General features: G+C 41.6%; 3 protein-coding genes across 3 annotated transcripts; 2 read left to right on the top strand and 1 right to left on the bottom strand.

Moving 5' to 3' along the window:
- Positions 1-2,669: 2,669 nt before the first annotated feature.
- Positions 2,670-5,266, bottom strand: LOC110795046 (auxin transporter-like protein 3). The gene is made up of 7 exons (XM_022000022.2): positions 4,841-5,266; positions 4,554-4,739; positions 4,179-4,475; positions 3,984-4,081; positions 3,663-3,870; positions 3,275-3,532; positions 2,670-3,175 (listed from the first exon to the last, which is right to left on the bottom strand). The coding sequence occupies exons 1-7, from the start codon at positions 4,997-4,999 to the stop codon at positions 2,975-2,977; spliced, it is 1,407 nt and encodes a 468-aa protein (XP_021855714.1). The 5' UTR covers positions 5,000-5,266; the 3' UTR covers positions 2,670-2,974.
- Positions 5,267-8,306: 3,040 nt separating this feature from the next.
- LOC110795069 (pathogenesis-related thaumatin-like protein 3.5) lies at positions 8,307-9,764 on the top strand. Its single transcript, XM_022000047.2, has 3 exons — positions 8,307-8,568; positions 8,668-9,337; positions 9,433-9,764. The coding sequence occupies exons 1-3, from the start codon at positions 8,508-8,510 to the stop codon at positions 9,578-9,580; spliced, it is 879 nt and encodes a 292-aa protein (XP_021855739.1). The 5' UTR covers positions 8,307-8,507; the 3' UTR covers positions 9,581-9,764.
- A 2,944-nt stretch (positions 9,765-12,708) lies between these two features.
- On the top strand, positions 12,709-14,317 carry LOC130468131 (uncharacterized). Its single transcript, XM_056837939.1, has 2 exons — positions 12,709-13,176; positions 13,266-14,317. The coding sequence occupies exons 1-2, from the start codon at positions 12,790-12,792 to the stop codon at positions 14,064-14,066; spliced, it is 1,188 nt and encodes a 395-aa protein (XP_056693917.1). The 5' UTR covers positions 12,709-12,789; the 3' UTR covers positions 14,067-14,317.
- Positions 14,318-18,607: the final 4,290 nt, after the last annotated feature.

The raw sequence follows: 18,607 nt of genomic DNA, 5'->3' as shown, positions 1-18,607 counted from the left end.
TGTGTAATCGTTTTTAATCTTCTATGATCACTATAGTTTTCGCCAGATTGCAATCCAAATCAGGCCAATTTTTAGCTCAAGTTGAGATTCTTGTGAGTTGTGGTTTGGCCTGACTCAAGTTAGAACTGGATCCATCTTAAACATTTGAATCATTAAGTAGGCTGCCCTCATCTTTTAAATATAGCCTTTTAAAGTTAGAGACTTGGGCCTTGGTTATTAGCCCAACTATTTGATAGTAGGATTAGTAGGTCACAACTCACAATCCATCTTGCAACTATTCAACTTCCGTGTTACAACAAAGTGGAAATGAGTCCCACCAATTCGTTGAAGAGAAATTCGTATTGCTAGTTCTTCCTACACCTATCAAAGTATCAAAATCCACAAAAGGATAAAAGTTTTAAAGCAAGGGTGTAATTGTATGTCTAGTCATTATTAAATATGGAAGTTTTAAAACAAGGGTGTAGTTGTATTTCTAGTCATTACTAATTTACCTTAAGCACGTTTTGTTGACAACATATTTAACAGATTAATCGTTACAGTATGACTAAAAATTTACAAATTTTAATTCTTCAGACCATGTATATGAAACTAAAAGTTAATGACCGATCGCTATCACGGTATGAACAAAAATTAACTCGTGAATTGATGCTAACATTATTTGAAAACTGTGGCTAACGTTGTTGACAATGTGCATACATTAAGTGCAACAGTCAACATTAGATGAAGACGTGTGATATTTGAACACTCAAAAGTGGAGAGCTCCATCACTAAAGCTCCTGTTTTTAGTTCATCATTCACTTTTTAGTTAGTTTTATTTTCAATTTTTTGTTTCCCCCTTTTAAATGAGGAGGGAGTACGTTCATATAATATGACCCATTATACGGGCATACGTGATACGGCTGAATGGCTGATCTCAATCTAAGCTATTAGTAAAGAAGGACGAATCGTTGAGGATTTGGTTACGAAAATAAAAGTAAGGAAGTTTCCTTTCCACTTAATATTGAGTTTGACAGAAGGTGACATTTTGCATCAATTATCAAATATCAAATATCAAATATCAAATATCAAATATCAAATATCAAATATCAAATATCAAATCAAGCTTTTATTTACTTTTATCTTTTAATTTCTGTCAACTCCCATGTTCGTCTATGACTTAATATTGAGTGTACTCTATCTTGATTGAAAATGAGAGGGATCCCCAAAATTGATCCAGATGATGGCCTTTTCACATGTCCTTTTAAATTCATTGAACTGTCCTTATTAATTCGTTAAAGCTCCATTTGCTTTTTTACACACTCACCAAAATGGATTGACACTTGGGAGTACCTCCTATGTTAATAATGAACGATTTTTTAAGTTTGCCCTATACCTAATTTGATATGTTCTCACTTTGACTCTCTTCATGCAAGCAAATTTACCAATTTATGTACACATTTTAGACAATCTTTAAAAGGTAGAGAGATCTCGTACTTGAATTGTGTACAAGCTAGCTAGTATTATTTGATTTGACTGTAGTTATTTGAAGGTGGAGATTTATTTTGATATAGTCGGCTATAAACAAATAATTGTATGTCTGAAACAATGAAGTCAGAATTTTGTTTGGGTTGATTTGTGACTAACAATAAGGACCTACAGGCCACATCCTTGTGTTACTTACTTATCCACAATGGAATGGCATATCCGGCCTTATTGAGTCAGTTGTACACTTGTACTGTTGAGTGTTGATCATCAACTTAATTATATTCCAAACATTTCATAAGCTTACAACAGCATAAATACAATATCCATTTAATGCTACGTAGTACTCCGTATAAGACAAGGTGAGTTCAATACCATATAATTAATATTCCTCCATACTGGATTTGGATTGTCCAACTTTGAAGCTAATTAAGGAGATTGAAATTATTCTTCAAATTACACTAACCGTGCATAATATATTGTAGTTAGAACATGTTACAAAGTGTGAATGCATAGCTCCAACTAGTCATGTATCATGTGATCGATTAGAAAAGGAAGTTAGCCAAGTGTAGTTTGTCGTAGAAGCAAAATCCAGCAGAGAAAACAACAAGTAACAATAGACAAAGTGATAAGGTACATTTATATGGAACTAATCCGTAGATTAAAGGACCACCATAAACTGTATAACTCGATCTATAGGCCATATATAGCAAGTTTAGGTAAATTAAGTCAATTGGAACGAAAATGATAAAGGTCGCAACATGCGACCTTTAAGCCGTGTCACAATGATGACATGGCATGCTTACGTGTCGCGATTTAAATAGGAAAATTAAAATATTTAACTTATATATTCTATTATTCATGTTTCAAAAAAAAGGTAGGAAAATCTTAATATTCTAATTTGTTTCCTTATTTATATTGATTACCGTATTTACATAATTTCATAGTAAAAATATTGCATTGATAGTAAAAATATTATGATGACGCCTAGTCTACGTGGCACATACATGTACCAATTAAACTCTAACACGTAAGATTGCGACAACTAAATATTGTCGCAACTTGCGACCTTTATCATCACCCCAATTGGAATTCTAAAATACTTTAATCTTTATCATGATATGTTCAACTCCATGCTACTCATTTTTGTGTCAAATTAGTTCAATCTAGGATAACATCATCAACTTAATTATTACTCATTACCAAAATTTCATGAAAAACCCCCCCAAGTTTACATATATCTATATGTAGTATGTTACATTGTTACCAATCAACTTGCAGAAATACAACAAAGGTTTAAACAACCTCGCTCGCTCACTAAAAAGTAAAAACAGCCAAGGACAGAGGATTACAAGAGAAAAATAACGCCAAACTTTACACACTTTATGAGTTTATGTATTACATACGGACTGGACTATATAATCAACTGATTTTGCTTAGCTCCCTACACGAAGAAAACCTAAAATAATTAAAATATTTGAAGCTTTAGGCTTTAGGCTTTAGGCTTTAGGCTTTAGGCTTTAGCCTTATGAGGAGGGCATTGGTAGCACTTAGCGAAAAGCCCAAATGTGTTAACTTGGTGTATGAAATTCATCATACTGGCCCACCCACCAAGCCCAAATCCGACCACAAATACCCACACCACTACAAATATGTTGATGCTGTACATTCCTGCCCATCCTCCTAGGAATGATAGTGGTTTCTCCACTGCATTCTGTTGAAAGATCGAGTACACCAACATATAATTAGATTGTTAATAGCATAACTTGTTTCTTAATTATACACATTTTATGAATCTAATTAAATGATTTACCTCACGAGCTGCTGCAGGAGCAAAAGTGATCATATGCGCCATGGCAGGAATGATGTAAACAGTGAAACTAACTAGAAGTGATCCAACTGTTGAATTAATGGGTCCGAAGAAAGGGAATACAATTGCCAGGAACCAAATAGGGATTACCACAGGAAGCCTGGCAAAAGACCGCTTTAAAATGCTCTTTGTTTCATGCACGCCTATGAATTTCTCCCACACGAAATATAGAGGTGTGCAGGCAAATCCAAATGTTATGAACTGTAAACCAAAACCCGATTCAATTTATGATTAACAAATTTAATTTAATTTAGGAATACATATACATATACATATACATTTGTCATTTGATAATTAATTAGTGAAAAATCAAAAATGGAATTGAATAAACCTGATGGATCAACATGAGGATAATAGCAGTGTCTCTATAAGCAGTCCTAGGCAGCAAAGAAAAGGCATTGGAATGATCTAGAAGCATGTCTCCGAATGCCCAATACACTGCACTTGCTGATGGCAGTGTTAAGGTTAACACATATATTGTTGCTAACAAATATATCATCTTGAACTTTTGTGGCTTCCACATCGCATGCATTATTTCCCTACAAAAACAATTTCAGACTCAAATTCATTCATAAAACCATTATTAAGTTATTATTATTATTATATATTGGGGTTAATTTGATCGAATTAGTTCTCAAAAGTCAAAACTTACACAGTGACAGCATGTCCACCAAAAGTGTAGAGAATGTTGGTAGCACCCGTGAAATACAGAACCAACCTGGCCGCCCCAGAGTGCTTTACTCCCTCTGCCTTCATTTTATAATTATATAGCTAATTAATTACTGATTAATAAGGGACTAATTAATTAATTAATTAATTAAGGAATACATATCAAGTCTATATGTACCTGACCATGAACAAGGGAGGCAATAGTGAGATACCAGGCAGTGTAAGTAGTCATAATAAGACCCAAGAAAGACCACATTCTGTAATTGTGGAATGAAGGTATGAAAACTGTGGTTGCACAGCAGGCACCAAATATGTATGTCCATGTTCTCTTATCCAGGCTATCATTTATGTAGTATATATTGCTAGCACAAGCAATTAGCTGGATCACTGATCCGAATAACAGGAATGTGCAATTGAAAAATAGCCCTATGTTTCTCCAGTGTTTCCCTAGTAATCCATCTAGTACTTCAAACCACTGCACAAGCAATTAATTAATTAATATCTAAGGAACTTAATTATGTCAAAAAAACCAAAAGTAATTAAATATACGTACCTGAATAACATGGTTCCTAAAATCAACTTTTTCACGTTCTTTCCTGGTTCTATACTCAACATAAAGTAAACTGATAAGGTAAGCTGTCCAGCTTCCCAACAAGCCATACAAGAGTTGGAATAATATCCCAGATAACATCCCCAGTTGTGAAAATGAGTATGGCAATGTCAATAACACTTGTGCAACCTGCATTATTATTGTTTAGCAATTAACAATTAAGTGAATCAACCAAAATAAAAGGTTATGGGTTATGGGTTACGGGTTACGGGTTACGGGTTACGGGTTACCTGATTGGAAGAACAGCTAAACCATGCATCATAAACAGAACCACCATGCCAGAAAAAGTTTGAAATTTTGGTCTTAGTTGAAGACTGATTCCGGCCTTCTTCCCTCTCCATTTCGACATAGTTACCAGCAACCACCGTCTCTACCTTCTCAGAAGCCATGTTAATCTATGCCTTTTAATACTAACAATTTGTATATGTTACTTAGCTAGCTTTGTTAGCTTGTTGATCAACAAACTAAAACAGATTTGTTGGTATCACTCTCCCAAGCTAATTAGAGTAGTAGTAGACAACTTCATTTAAAATGTCATTCTTGCAAATGCGAAGCACCTTCTTAAATGCAATCTTGGAGAGAGGGGAGCAATGATTAGCTCACTTGTTTTGTGATTTCAACTTTCCTCATTTCTACTCCTATTATTAATATTATTATTATTAATATTATTAATACTATTAAAAAGTTGATTGTTTGCCATGTATGGGATCATTGTTATCATTTCATTGGTGGGTGATATAGTTTTGTCCCCATGACTCTCACACTCTGAAACTGCGGCCATCCCCTACCTCTTTTTTTCTTTTTTCCTTTTTCCTTTTTCTTTTTTTTTTTCTCTTTTTTCTCCTTTTCCCCTTCTTGGGGCTCTGTGGAGAATGGGCCAGCCTCTCATGCAACCCCACGAGCGGCATGACCCACTATATGTCTTAGCCACTTTAACTAATCCATTTCCTTGTAATTCGGTTAAGAATACGTCTAATATCACTCTCATTTTTCAATTTTCGATTTTACAAGAGAAAAATAAATGAGTGATTATTAGTATTTCTTTGTACACTGCAAAAAATTGTACCATTAACGACGGGAAATTCCGTCGCCGAATGCCAACAATCGTTGATTAATGACGGGATCTCCTGTCGCGAACCCGTCATAAAAGGGACCGTCATGAATGGAAAATCCCGTCGTTAGCCAGTCGTAAAAGATATTTACGATGGTTGTTCCCCTCTTTGTTTGGTTGTTAGCCCAGTTGCATAAATGGAAATTTTGACCCATCGTTATTAGATTGTCATTAAAGATAAAAATTCTTATAGTGGTAATTGAGCAAATACTCCGTATGTGTTAAGGGAGAATAGTAAAATTAAAAACAGTAAAAATAGTTGGTAAACATGATGAAAGAGGAGATTAGTACTTAGTAGTGATGGAAGAAATGATTAAGGGAGGTGGGCTTGGTGCTTATGATGATTAGCATCACACGTGTGCCAACTGGCCTTACAAAAAAAGAGATGGAAATTGGTTTTACAAAGTTGCTAGAATTTATCAAAGGCCTTTTAAATTTAAGCTAGTGTAGAGTGTAGTGGTCTCGATCTTTATATTGGGCCATAAGTAATAATTAGAATACAGATAAGGATATTAGTTGAGATTGTTTAATCAAGGCCAAAGGTTGATCACTTGCATAACTATTGAATTGAAGAACCCCTTCCCATTGCCGGAAAGACCATTTGGCATTTGCTATGACTTCTTAATTAATAAATTGCCTTTTTTTTCTTCCTTATACTCGTATATTGTTAACTTAATTTTATGATTATTAGTATTTTGACTTGAACCACTAACCACTATTGGATTTGACGACTTTTTTTTTTTGGGTTGTCAAATGGGCTTAATTGGGACCCTGTCCACTAAAGAAGAGGAAAATAAATTTAATCATAAATCAATTGGTGGTAGAAGCTTGGAGTAGCTCCCAAAGCTCATAACTTGTTTATAATGTGCAATTTTTTTATTATGGGTTCTTTACATAATCAAGGTGTTACTGTGTTAGAATAGCAAATGGACACTAAGCAATTAATTGATAATCTTAATAGGGTGATGATAAAGGTCGCAAGTTGCGACAACATTTAGTTGTCGCAATCTTACGTGTCGCAGTTTAATTGGTACACATAGGCGACACGTCATAATATTTTTACTATTTTTTTTTTGGTGTAAATATTTGTACTATTAATTCAATATTTTTACTGTGAAAACATGTAAATAAGGTAGTCGATATTAATAAGGAAACAAATTAAAATATTAAGATTTTTCTAGCTTTTTTTGAAACATTTTAAATAGGATATATAAATTAAATATTGGGTGATGATAAAGGTCGCAAGTTGCGACAACAATTAGTTGTCGTAATCTTACGTGTCGCAGTTTAATTGGTACATATAGGCGACACGTAGGTTATGAGTCATAATAATATTTTTACTATCAATGCAATATTTTTACTATGAAAATATGTAAATAAGGTAATCGATATAAATAAGGAAACAAATTAGAATATTAAGATTTTCCTAGCTTTTTTTAAAACATTTAAAGTAGGATATATAAATTAAATATTTTAATTTACAATTTAAATCATGACATATAAGCATGCCATGTCATCATTGTGACACGGCTTAAAGGTCGCATGTTGCGACCTTTATCATTTTCGTTAAATATTTTAGTTTCCAATTTAAATCATGACACATAAACATGCCATGTCATCATTGTGATACGGCTTAAAGGTGGCATGTTGCGACCTTTATCATTTTCGATCTTAATATATACGATCATGCATTTGTTGAGCCAATATAGTCCAATCCGTTGATGACGAGATTAAACTACACCCATCTATAAAATTCATGATTATATAGCTAGCCTTAATGTAACCACTTAACAATTAGCTTTAATTAGCGGTACATCCTGTTGTTGTTTACTTTTACTTGGCAAATATTGTTAGCATACTTATCACGTCGGTTATTAAGTTGTTAAACATGTCGGTTATTAAGCGTGGATGATTATCTAATACTAGTAGTAAAGTGACGCATATTTGGTGTAGATCGACAAAGGCATGCAAGTCTTCAATTGGCAACAATTGCAAGAGTTAATGGATTTTGGTATTTTATGGTTGAACTATTTGTTTGTCATTCAACTTTAATAATCAATTCCAATTATTATTCTATCAGTAATCATCTTTTTGGCTATGGAGCGCCATATCATGAAAACTAGAATAATCAAAATACATACTATCCCTTTTCTAGATTTTTCCTTTTGGCATCGTACTATTTGCCTAATACTCCGTAGAAAGATACCTAGGAAATTGTTCATCTAGATCTAACAATTAATAGTTAATGCGTATTGTATAACCCTATACTATGTTCCTTTGATTACAAACCGTTAGTTCAAAAACTAGTGTGTTGATTTGGGCCAAATTAAAGTGATGTTGATTGTTGAAGTAGAGTCCAGACTAGTACGTACTTATTGATTTGGGCCAAATTAAACTGATGTTCAAGTATGGCAGCCCAAAGTTGCAAAACTAGGTAGGTATCTCTGGCTTTTAATTAAGTTATCTGCTTTTCCATAAAAGACCCCAAATGGAAGAATGGAATCAAACAAAATGGAGTTAGCTTGCATGCTAACAACGGACAAAGAATCATCTATCCTTTATCCTTTATCCTTTATCCTTCATTCAATCCAATATTCATTTGTTGCTCATTGATTCATTAGCATAAAGCCTTGCCTTTTGATCAATATAAATATTTATACTAAGTATGATAATGTTACTACTATTCACGTATTCTGTATTCCTTCAATTCTTCATGTTTAGCAGCTAGCTAGTACCGTACAGGTAACAGGTGGTGTAAATTAACCAATGCAACTAGGATATCGATCATGGCAACTAAACCAGTTTCATTCCTATCTTTTTTCTTTGTTTACTTCCTTCTTTCTCAAGGTATGCACTTGTTATTATTGTACACTTACATTGGCATTAATTAAGGTATGCAGCTAGCTTAATAGCTTATGAAATGAAATTGATGCAACTAATTAACAGGAAGCTGGAGAAAAACAGAAGCAGCAAGAATTTTCACCATAAGAAACGATTGCAAAGAGACAATATGGCCAGCTGTAACACCTGGCGAATCCTTTGAAGGAGGAGGCTTCACCTTAAAACAAGGCCAATCAATGGTATTCAATGCTCCAGTAGGATGGTCAGGCAGAATCTGGGCTCGAACAGGTTGCAACTTCGACTCAAACGGCAACGGAACCTGCCTCACTGGCTCATGTGGCACCACCCTTAAATGCAAAGCCGCTGGGAAACCACCAGCAACCTTAGCAGAATTCACCCTAGCCAAAGTAGACTTCTATGACGTAAGCCTAGTAGACGGGTTCAACATCCCAATGGCAGTGAAACCTCTAAATGGTGTAGGGAATTGTACAATAGCTGGTTGTGATCAAGACCTAAGGGAGAACTGCCCCAAGGAGCTTTCCGTTAAGTCGTCCCACGGGAAGACAGTCGCATGCCGGAGTGCATGCGACGTGTTTAACACAGATGGGTATTGTTGTAGAGGAGTGTATGGGAATCCAGTGACTTGTCATCCAAATTATTACTCAAAGTTATTCAACAAGGCATGTCCAACTTCTTATAGTTATGCTTATGATGATCCTACCAGTATTTTTACTTGTTCTGGAACTGATTATGTCATCACTTTCTGTTCTTCCAGGTACTCCACTAAGTCTGTTTTTACCTACTTACCTTGAAATTAATTAACTAATTTGATTTTAGCTAATCAAAATGACATTAAAAATGTATATATAGGTCTCAGCCGGTGTGCACGTACCATAACAACAAACTAATTTGCAGCAGCAACAGCGGATCCACGAGACTCAAATCATTGCTCAATATATGCTGCTCGTCTCTTGCGCTTGCTATAGTATTCCTATTAACTTCGTGGAATAACTTGTAAAATTTCAGCGTTTCATTTTGTATATAACTAGCCTTTTTTTTTGTGATGTACATTAGAGAGATAAAGAGGCATCACTTCATATACGAAGTATGTAGATGTATATGTATATGTAAACATCAAATATCAGTGTATGAATAAAATATGAACCATGCTGACTGCTCTCAAGTTAAGTTGGTGTTGCTGATATGCTTCCTTGCTGACTTGTTCCGGTGTTGTAAAGATGGAAACAATGGGCTTCGAATGAAGGCCCTTTTGTATGTGTTGAAGATCTTGCTTGTTTGAATGAGTGGAGTCCGAATTCACCTGCACAAGAGCAAAGTTACTAGCCTCGGGGGTGTTTCCGAGGAAAGCCCCTCCGATGCCTAAGTAAGAATGATGCTCGGATTCTAGAGAGAAGTTCTCTAGAAGAGTAGTCTTAAGGCGGTAAATTGGACGTACCTTGAGGTGTGAGCCTTGGCGGCCTATTTATAGTGTTTGCATAATAAATGCCCATAGGTCATTTATTGCTTTTGGGCCTTGGGCCTTGATGGATGGCTGACTAGCCATTGGTGGGTTTGATGCTGTTTGTTTAGAGCCATTGGGCTTTGGACTTAGTGGCCCAATTGAGAATCAATTGGGAGCCCAAACAACATGCCCCCCAGACCCGGTCCATTTAGAATTAAATGGGTGGGTTTCCAGCTGTCAGAAGTCCGAAAGTTCCCTCTCTTTTTTGAAAAGAGATGATTTGCATTGATGACAAGTGTTGGGAGTTGTATCGTGTCGTGGAGATCGTGGGTTGAGGAAGTTGATGCGCCCTTTTCTTTTCTATAAATACTGGGTGCTTTGCTCTCTTTGAACTTTTTATTCCTTCTTTCAAACCCATTCTCTCTCTAAATTCCGGCGATCGCAGTGCAATTTGCTTCTTCAGATCTACGAAATTCGGCCAACTTTAGACTTCGGGAACTTGTGTTGTTCGTTTTATCGGCGAATTCCGCTTCGGAAAAAGGTAATTTGTTTCTGAATTCTCCTTTTTTTCTTCGTTTTTCCTTCTACCCCTCAATCTCAACCCTAGACCGAGAATTCGCGGCCATGGCAAAGAATAGGGGCAAGAGCAAGTTCGTCGTTGATTCCTCTAGTGAGAGGGAGAACGTGCCTTCGGGAAGGTTACCGAAAACTTCGAGGGGTCGGCCTTCGGAGAGGCCGGTGGAGAGGCGTTCGACTGGTTGGGATGCTTCAAAAGATGATGTTGTTGGCGGGTCTAGCGTGTCTGAACGCGCAACTTCTGGTAAGAAAGCTGGCTCTTCGGGTGTGCGCCGCTCTTACCCTGAGTTTCCAGTTCATTGGACTGAAGCTGATCCGCAGGGCAAGTATGCCCCGATTCTGCATGAGACCACTAAGATCGATGGTCCCTTGGAAAAATCGGTCAGTGGTGACTGGTTGGTGGAGGCGAAGCTGGGGAACTACCATCGGAGAGCCGAAGAGTTATACGGAATCCAGCACGCCTTGGGGTACTGGTGCGAGCTTCCCGACCAGGAGCGTCCTCGGGTGACTCATCCGCCGAGGGGGTTCATCTCTGTGTATACTCATCATTTGGAGAACGGTCTCCGCTTTCCTTTGGATCCCTTCGTTTCCGAGCTCCTGGTGTCGTACAACATCAGTTTGGCCCAGCTTACCCCCAAATCTATGAGGCACATCATCGGATTTAGATGGGTGTGCGATTTTATTAACTTTCCATGCTCTGTTGCCGTGTTTCGGGATCTGCACGATCTGTCTTTCAACCATGCCTCCAAGGGAGATGGGTATGGTTGGTGGACCATCATCAACAAAAGATCCCGAAGGAAGGGGGAGCCGAACTACATTACGGCCTACCCTTACCTCAGCTCTGATCATAATTGGAAGACGGAGTGGTTGTTTGTTCGTGTGCCGACAGATCCGAAGCATCCACATTTTTACCGCCCTCCGAAGTGGTTTGTGACTCCTGATCCTGATATGCGAAGCGTGGCTGCTCCGGATCGGAACCATCACCACTACGTGGATCTCCTCCAGTGGTTTTTGGCTCGGGAGGACAACTACAAACTGCCGTCCAACTGGCTCCCGAACCTCAACTATATCTTGCGGGAGGACATTCTTGCTGTTGCCGGTCTCAGTAGGATTTTTGACAGGGGTAGGTGTCTTTCGGCTGGGACCGTGCTTTAGTAAGTTTGTCCTCCTCCTTTTTGTCTCGTTTTATTGACTTTGCTTTGTGCTTTGTTTCTGCAGAGTACGGCTTTAGCTGCGTTGATCCTGTGGTCTTGGGCATTTCTTTGGATCTGAAGACCATTCACGACTCGGCCCCTGATTACAAGTTCGGGAAGGAAAATCCTCGTAATCCTCGTTTGAAGGATTACGTGCTGTCTCCGTCGGGTGTCGCTCGGATATCTGAAGTTCGAGCTGATCCGTGGGATTCTGCCTCTTCTCCCGAAGCTGTTCCGGTGAAAGTCGTGCTCCCTGATTTGAGGACAACCTCGGATCCGGTGAGTGTTTCTATATCTCGAAATCTTTTGTTTGTCTTTCTTTCTGGTTGGCCGTCGGCTAACGTCTTGGTCCTGGACCATCTTTTTAGGGTCCTGGGACTGACGCTGTGCCGCGTGCCGTTCCTTCGGTTTCATCTCCGGCTCGGATAGATATCTCTTTATCTAGGAACCGGGTACTTCGCGTTTTTTCTTTATTCCTTCCTTTGTCTTTTTTTACATTTATTGACCCTTGGTCTCCTCTGTTTAGGATCAGCGCAAAAGGAAGGGCAGCACTCTTTTGAGGCCTTCTGCGCATCCGAAGAAAGCGAAAGCTTCTCAGTCTTCGGAGAAGGTATTTGTTCTGACTTGGAGCCTTTGTGATCCGTTCTCTCTTTTTCTGAAACTGACCTTTGAGCGTTTGCCCTGTAGGAAGAAGTTTCGGAAGTCATGCCTCCTCCCAAAAATCTCCTTCACTTCATGCCCTTGCCAGGGCAGAAGTTGAAGAGTGTGGTGGTTGCGGAACCGCCGCCCGTGGACCAACCGTTGGCCGAGGAAGATACCATCCCCTCTCCGCTGAAGCCGTCTGCTGCTTTGGGGATCGAGATCCAGGATATAACCAAGGTGATGGAGGCAATTGAAGCCGACCTTGCTCCTGGCTCGGATGTCCCTACTGTGGCCGAGCGGAAGGAAGAATCTGCTGACGTTTCTCTCGCAAGGGAGAGAAGTCCAGATAAGGAGATGGTGGATCTCACCGAGGCTCACATGGAGGTTCCCGAAGCTGAGAAGGAGGTCCCTTCTGCTGAGAAGGAGCAACCCGAGCAGGGTCTGACGAGGAAGAGGCGCCACTCGACCTTGGGCTCTACTTCGACCTCGGCCCTGGATAGACTGATCCACGCTGACCCTTGCTCGGATGTTCCGCTGAAACGGATCCCCGAGGAGGTAAGGGAGGCGATGGCTCGCTATGCTAGGGCTCCGGTTTTGGGGGAGAACCCCATGGCTCACGTGGGATCTTTGGTGGGTCCCGAAGCTGCACGGGAGAATCTTCTTCGGGCCAACCCGCAGTGGAGGGTTCCTGGAGCTGAGGAGAGGAACCCAGCTATGATGGCTCAGTATTATCTGAATGAGGTAAGTGTTGGAAATTTTGTTTTGAGTTCCGTTTTTGGTTTGTTGTTTTCTTCTTTCCTCATCTTTTCTTGTCTTTTCTTCTTTCCCAGGCTGTTTTCTGGTCCTCGTTCGCTTCCGAGTGTAGCTCGGTTGAGGAGAGGCAGTTGAGGAGGTATCAGGAGGCTTATGCTCGTGATATCCCTGTCTTGGACCAGAAGGCTGGGCAGCTCATGGCCGAGATGGTGGACCTCAAGCTACTGTACCTTCAGTACAGTCGTGAGGCTAGGGAATCGGCTGAGCAGATCGGGGCCGAAGTTGGGAGGCTTACTTTCCGAGTCGAGGAGGATGCTGAAAAGATAGCTTCCTTCGACAAGGAGAGGAAAGAAATGGCTGCCAAGTTTGCGAGCGAACTTGAAGAAAAAGACAGTCTTCTCAAGGAGATGACGTCTAAATTTGAGGCGGCCATTAAGCAGAGCCAGGAAGCGGAGGCGAGGCTTCAGCAGTTTGTCAAGAATCGGGAGATTGTTCAGAACCAAGCTGACAAGGTGCCCGTTCTCCAGCTGAAGATCCGAGAGAAGGATGCTGCCATTCGGAAACTGGAGCAAGAGAGAGTTGACCTCTACACTGCTGATCAGTGTAGGGAGCAATACTGGAATGGCATCCTGGGCGCTCGGCGGATGTTCGCGAAGCATATGCCTCATTTCCCTTGGAATGAGAAGGTTCCGCTCTGGATGAGGGCCCAGGATCACTTGGTGGAGTGCCAGGCCGATCGGGACGAAGCTGAAGCTGAACGCCAAGCTGCTCTAGCAGAGGCTCGGGCCCAGAAGGCGACTTCCGAAGGTGATACTACTGCTGGGGGTTCTTCGAAGGATGCTCCCCTGGGGGATGCTCCTGAGACTCCCAAGAGTTAGGGATTCGGGCAGTCGTCTTCTTCAGAGTCGGTCGGTTCCAGTTGAGGACTTCCGAACATGTGCTTGCCTTTCCCCCTTTTGCCTCGGCGCTGCGTTGTACTCATTTCTTTTTGCTTTCTTAGTACTTCGGTAGGCCGGTATTGTCTGTTGATGGCTGCCGATTTTAACTGTTTCATTTTGTTTTCAATTTTTGAGGTTTTCAATGTATTTGTACTTCCCCCAAATATTGAATAAAAAATGAATGTTTGTTACTTGGCTGCTTCTTTTCAACTTGTTCTTTCGCAATTTTAGGTCTTTAAATCCGTAGATTTCTCGAGCTCCTCTTTCTGTAGACTTGCTAAAAACCTTTTGATCTTGCGAGCTCTTTAAATCCGTAGATCGGTTAAGAGACTTTTTAACTTTTGCGAGTTCTTCAAATCCGTAGATCTGCTAAGAGACTCTTTGACTTTGTGAGTTCTTCAAATCCGTAGATCTGCTAAGAGACTCTTTAGTTTTGCGAGTTCTTCAAATCCGTAGATCTGCTAAGAGACTCTTTAGTTTTGCGAGTTCTTCAAATCCGTAGATCTGCTAAGAGACTCTTTAGATTGTTCTTCCGATCTCTTGTGGTTCGGAAACCTGGGCAAGAGATCGCTAGTCTGCCTCTTTAGTTATGCCTTCGGCGATCCGTGGATCTGAGCCGGAGTTTTATAACTTGATTCGAGCGACTGTTTGTTGCGAACAAATTTTATTAGGGTACCGCGAATCCGAGGATTCTGGACGATTCCCTGAAGTGTATGATTTGGTCATTTCTTGCATTTTATCAAGGAATGGGCAAAGTCAACCTGTTTTTAGTCTCGGATTGATCAGATCCGAGGCTGCATATATATATAAAGGGACAATAATTATAGAGATAAGTTTAATGAAACACATGGTGCCAATGGCTTTCCTCTTCTCATTAAACAACTTACTTGGTTTACAGACAGAGATCATACAAAATATTTCTTGAGAACATCGGTATTCCAATGGTTCTTCAGAATTGTTCCATCTAACTGTTTCAGCATATACGTGCCTGGCCTTTTTTCGGAATGGATGATGTATGGTCCTTCCCAAGTGGCTGAGAGTTTGCCATGGATCCGTCCTTTCTGAACCGAGGCGGCGTTTCTGAGTACTAGATCACCGACTTTTAGGGGTCTGGCGTTGACTCTTCGGTTGTAATGCTTGTTGACCCTCTGCAAATAGGCTGCGTTGAGTGTCCTTGCATCGTTCCGAGCTTCGTCCAGTAGATCGAGAGCTTCGGATAGAAGTTGATTGTTGCTTTCTCCTTGGAGCCCATCATACCTGTTGTATGCCTGGATCCTCAGGCTTTCTGTTCCGATTTCCACAGGAATTACAGCTTCGGATCCGTATACAAGGTGGAACGGTGTTTGTCCGGTAGCTTCTTTTTCAGTGGTCCGAAGGGACCATAGCGTTCCGGGTAGCTCTTCTAACCATTTGTTTTTGTCATCCTCGACTCTTTTCTTGAGTGCGTTGAGGATGAGTTTGTTAGCAGCTTCGGCTTGCCCGTTGCTTTGTGGGTGACAGACTGCCGAGTACGCTAGGTGTATGCCGAACTGTTTGCACCACTTTTGCAACGGGGTGTTGTCGAACTGTTTCCCGTGGTCGAAGACCATCAGTCTTGGTATGCCGAACCTTGTGATGATGTTCTGCCATATGAACTTGCGGACCTGAGGTTCGGTGATGGAGGAGACAGCTTCGGCTTCGATCCATTTGCTAAAATAGTCGACTCCTACAATCAACCACTTCTTCTGGTTCGTCGCTGAGGGGAAGGGACCAATGATGTCTAACCCCCACTGTGCGAATGGTAAGGGATACAGTGTTGATTGTAGGGTTTGAGCTGGTTGATGGATGGCTGGTGCGAACTTTTGGCATTTCTCGCATTTCCTTGCCATCTGCTTTGCCTCGGAAACCATAGTGGGCCACCAGTACCCAGCCCGAAGGGCTTTATGTGCTAATGTCCTACCTCCAATGTGGTTTCCGCATATCCCGAGGTGGATTTCCCTTAGGATGTAGTCAGCGTCTGTTGGACCCACACATTTTAGCAGCGGAGCAGAGAATGATTTCCTCATGAGCTCTCCTTCGGCGCTGATGATGAACCATCTGTTGAATCTTTTCAGTTTTCTCGCTTGCAGCTTATCTTCGGGAAGTTCTCCCCTTTTTTTGTATGCAACTACTGCGTCCATCCAGCTAGGTTCGGTACGTAAGCTGCATACTGTGGTGGGTAGCAAGTCGATGCTTCTCTCTTGGTGAACTTCCACGTGGACCGACCTGTTTAGGTCGATGAGTGTTGAGCTTGCGAGTTTTGACAGTGCGTCTGCTTGCGTGTTCTGTCCTCGGGGAATGAGGATGACTTCAAAGGATCTTAACTTTGACGTTAAGGATTTAATTTTTGCTAAATAGGCTGTCATGCTGGGCCATTTGGCCTCATACTCCCCTCGGATCTGGTTGGCTACAAGCTGGGAATCAGTTTTGAGGCGAACATGTTCGGCCTCCAGGGATAAACAAAGCTCTATCCCTGCGATTGCGGCCTCGTATTCGGCCTCGTTGTTGGTTGCTTTGAAGCCGAACTTCAATGCATACTCTATGCTTTTCCCCGTCGGGGGGATCAGTACAACTCCTGCCCCTGAGCCGTTTATTGTGGAAGATCCGTCAGTGAAGACCTCCCAAGTGCTTTTCGTATCATCCAACATTTCCTGGTATGAGCACTCGGCCAAGAAGTCTGCCAATGCTTGTGCTTTGATTGCTGTCCTCGGCTGATATTTGATGCCGAACTCTGATAGTTCGAAGGCCCAGGCAGCCAATCTTCCTGACCTCTCTATTTTGTCGAGTACTTTTTCGAGCGGTTGGTCAGTTAGCACTGTGATCTGGTGGGAGTCGAAGTATGGCCTCAGTTTTCGTGCAGCTACCACTACTGCATATGCGACTTTCTCGATGAGTGGGTACCGGGTTTCGGCCCCTGTGAGTGTTCGGCTGGTGAAGTAGATTGGCTGTTGCTTCTTTTCTTCTTCCCGAAGAAGCACTGCGCTGACGGTTCCAGGGCTAACTGCGACATATAGGTACAGGGTTTCCCCCTCCTTTGGTCTGGCCAGTGTCGGCAGTTGAGCTAGGTGGGCTCTGAGTTGCTGAAAAGCTTCTTTTTGCTCCTGTTCCCATATCAGTTCGGGATCCGCTTTCCTCGGGACCCCTTTTTTCTTGACTGGTTCTGCTTCTCCTCCGGGGAGGTTCTTTGGTTTCAGTGCTTTGAAGAAGGGGGCTCCCTTATCCGAGGCCTTTGATATGAACCTTGTTAGTGCGGCTAACCTGCCGGTTAGCCTCTGCACATCTCTCTTGGTCTTCGGCTCGGGTAAATCCAATGCCGCTTGGACTTTGTCCGGGTTCGCATCAATTCCTCTTTCGCTCACCATGAATCCGAGGAATTTACCTGACTTCACCCCGAAGACGCATTTTTTTGGGTTCAGCTTCATGCTGTATTTCCTCAGATTTCCGAAGGTCTCTGCCAGGTCTTTGACGTGGTCTTCCTCCTTGATGCTTTTTACGATGGAGTCATCCACATAGACCTCCACATTCCTCCCTTTCTGGTCGGCGAAGACGTGATCAACTAGCCTCTGGTAGGTGGCTCCGGCATTTTTCAAGCCGAAAGGCATCATTTTGTAGTTGAACACTCCTGCGCTTGTGATGAACGCTGTCTTTGCTCTGTCATCGGGGTGCATGAATACTTGGTGGTAGCCTGAAAAGGCATCCATGAAGCTGAGCAGTGCATGGCCGCTGGTGGAGTCAACCAATTGATCTATCCTTGGCAGGGGATAGCAGTCTTTGGGGCAGGCTCGGTTCAGGTCTGTGAAATCTACGCACATTCGCCAGGAGCCGTTCGCTTTTTTGACCATCACCACGTTGGCCAGCCATTTCGGATACATGCATGGTTCAATGAATCCGGCCTCCTGCAACTTTTTCACCTCCTCGGCGATGGCTTTGTTTTTCTCCGAGGAGTAGTTCCTCTTTTTTTGCTTGACTGGCCGAGCTTCAGCGTTGACGTCCAGCTTGTGACAAATTAGCTTCGGATTTATCCCTGGCATATCTGCTGCTGACCATGCAAAGATGTCTTTATGATCCCTGAGTAATCGGATCAAATCGATTCGGAGCCCCGAGCTTAGGCCCTTGCCTATTCGGACGCTCCTGTCTGAATCCTCTTCGAGGAAGATATCCTCCATTTCTTGATCTGGTTCGGGAGATAGGGTTTCGGGGCGGGCATCAACTTCTGCGGGAGACAAGCTGCTCGTGCTTGCTCTTCTCCTTTTTGCCTCGCTTTCCTCTCCCTTAGCTCCTTTTTCTTCCTCGGGGCCGTCCTCTAGTTTGGGCTTTCGGACAGCAGTGTGGCAGGTTCTTCTCGCCACTTCTTGATCACCTCTGATTCGTTCGGCGAATCCTGCATCCGAGACGTATATCATCAGCTGGTGGTATGTGGAGGGGACTGCTTGCATCTTGTGAATCATGGTTCTCCCCATGAT

The sequence above is a fragment of the Spinacia oleracea genome, chromosome 2 (assembly GCF_020520425.1).
Source record: "Spinacia oleracea cultivar Varoflay chromosome 2, BTI_SOV_V1, whole genome shotgun sequence".
Taxonomy (NCBI): Eukaryota; Viridiplantae; Streptophyta; class Magnoliopsida; order Caryophyllales; family Amaranthaceae; genus Spinacia; species Spinacia oleracea.
This window is presented reverse-complemented; position numbering and strand designations above follow the sequence as displayed.

Excerpts from the sequence above, each read along its gene's own strand:
- LOC110795046 (XM_022000022.2), bottom strand. The coding sequence starts at position 4,999 with ATGGCTTCTGAGAAGGTAGAGACGGTGGTTGCTGGTAACTATGTCGAA. Across the intron at positions 4,740-4,840 it reads TTAGCTGTTCTTCCAATCAG|GTTGCACAAGTGTTATTGAC; the intron begins GTAACCCGTAAC and ends ATAATAATGCAG. Across the intron at positions 3,871-3,983 it reads GGTGGACATGCTGTCACTGT|GGAAATAATGCATGCGATGT; the intron begins GTAAGTTTTGAC and ends TTGTTTTTGTAG.
- LOC110795069 (XM_022000047.2), top strand. The coding sequence starts at position 8,508 with ATGGCAACTAAACCAGTTTCATTCCTATCTTTTTTCTTTGTTTACTTC. Across the intron at positions 8,569-8,667 it reads TTACTTCCTTCTTTCTCAAG|GAAGCTGGAGAAAAACAGAA; the intron begins GTATGCACTTGT and ends ACTAATTAACAG. Across the intron at positions 9,338-9,432 it reads ATCACTTTCTGTTCTTCCAG|GTCTCAGCCGGTGTGCACGT; the intron begins GTACTCCACTAA and ends ATGTATATATAG.
- LOC130468131 (XM_056837939.1), top strand. The coding sequence starts at position 12,790 with ATGGTGGATCTCACCGAGGCTCACATGGAGGTTCCCGAAGCTGAGAAG. Across the intron at positions 13,177-13,265 it reads CTCAGTATTATCTGAATGAG|GCTGTTTTCTGGTCCTCGTT; the intron begins GTAAGTGTTGGA and ends CTTCTTTCCCAG.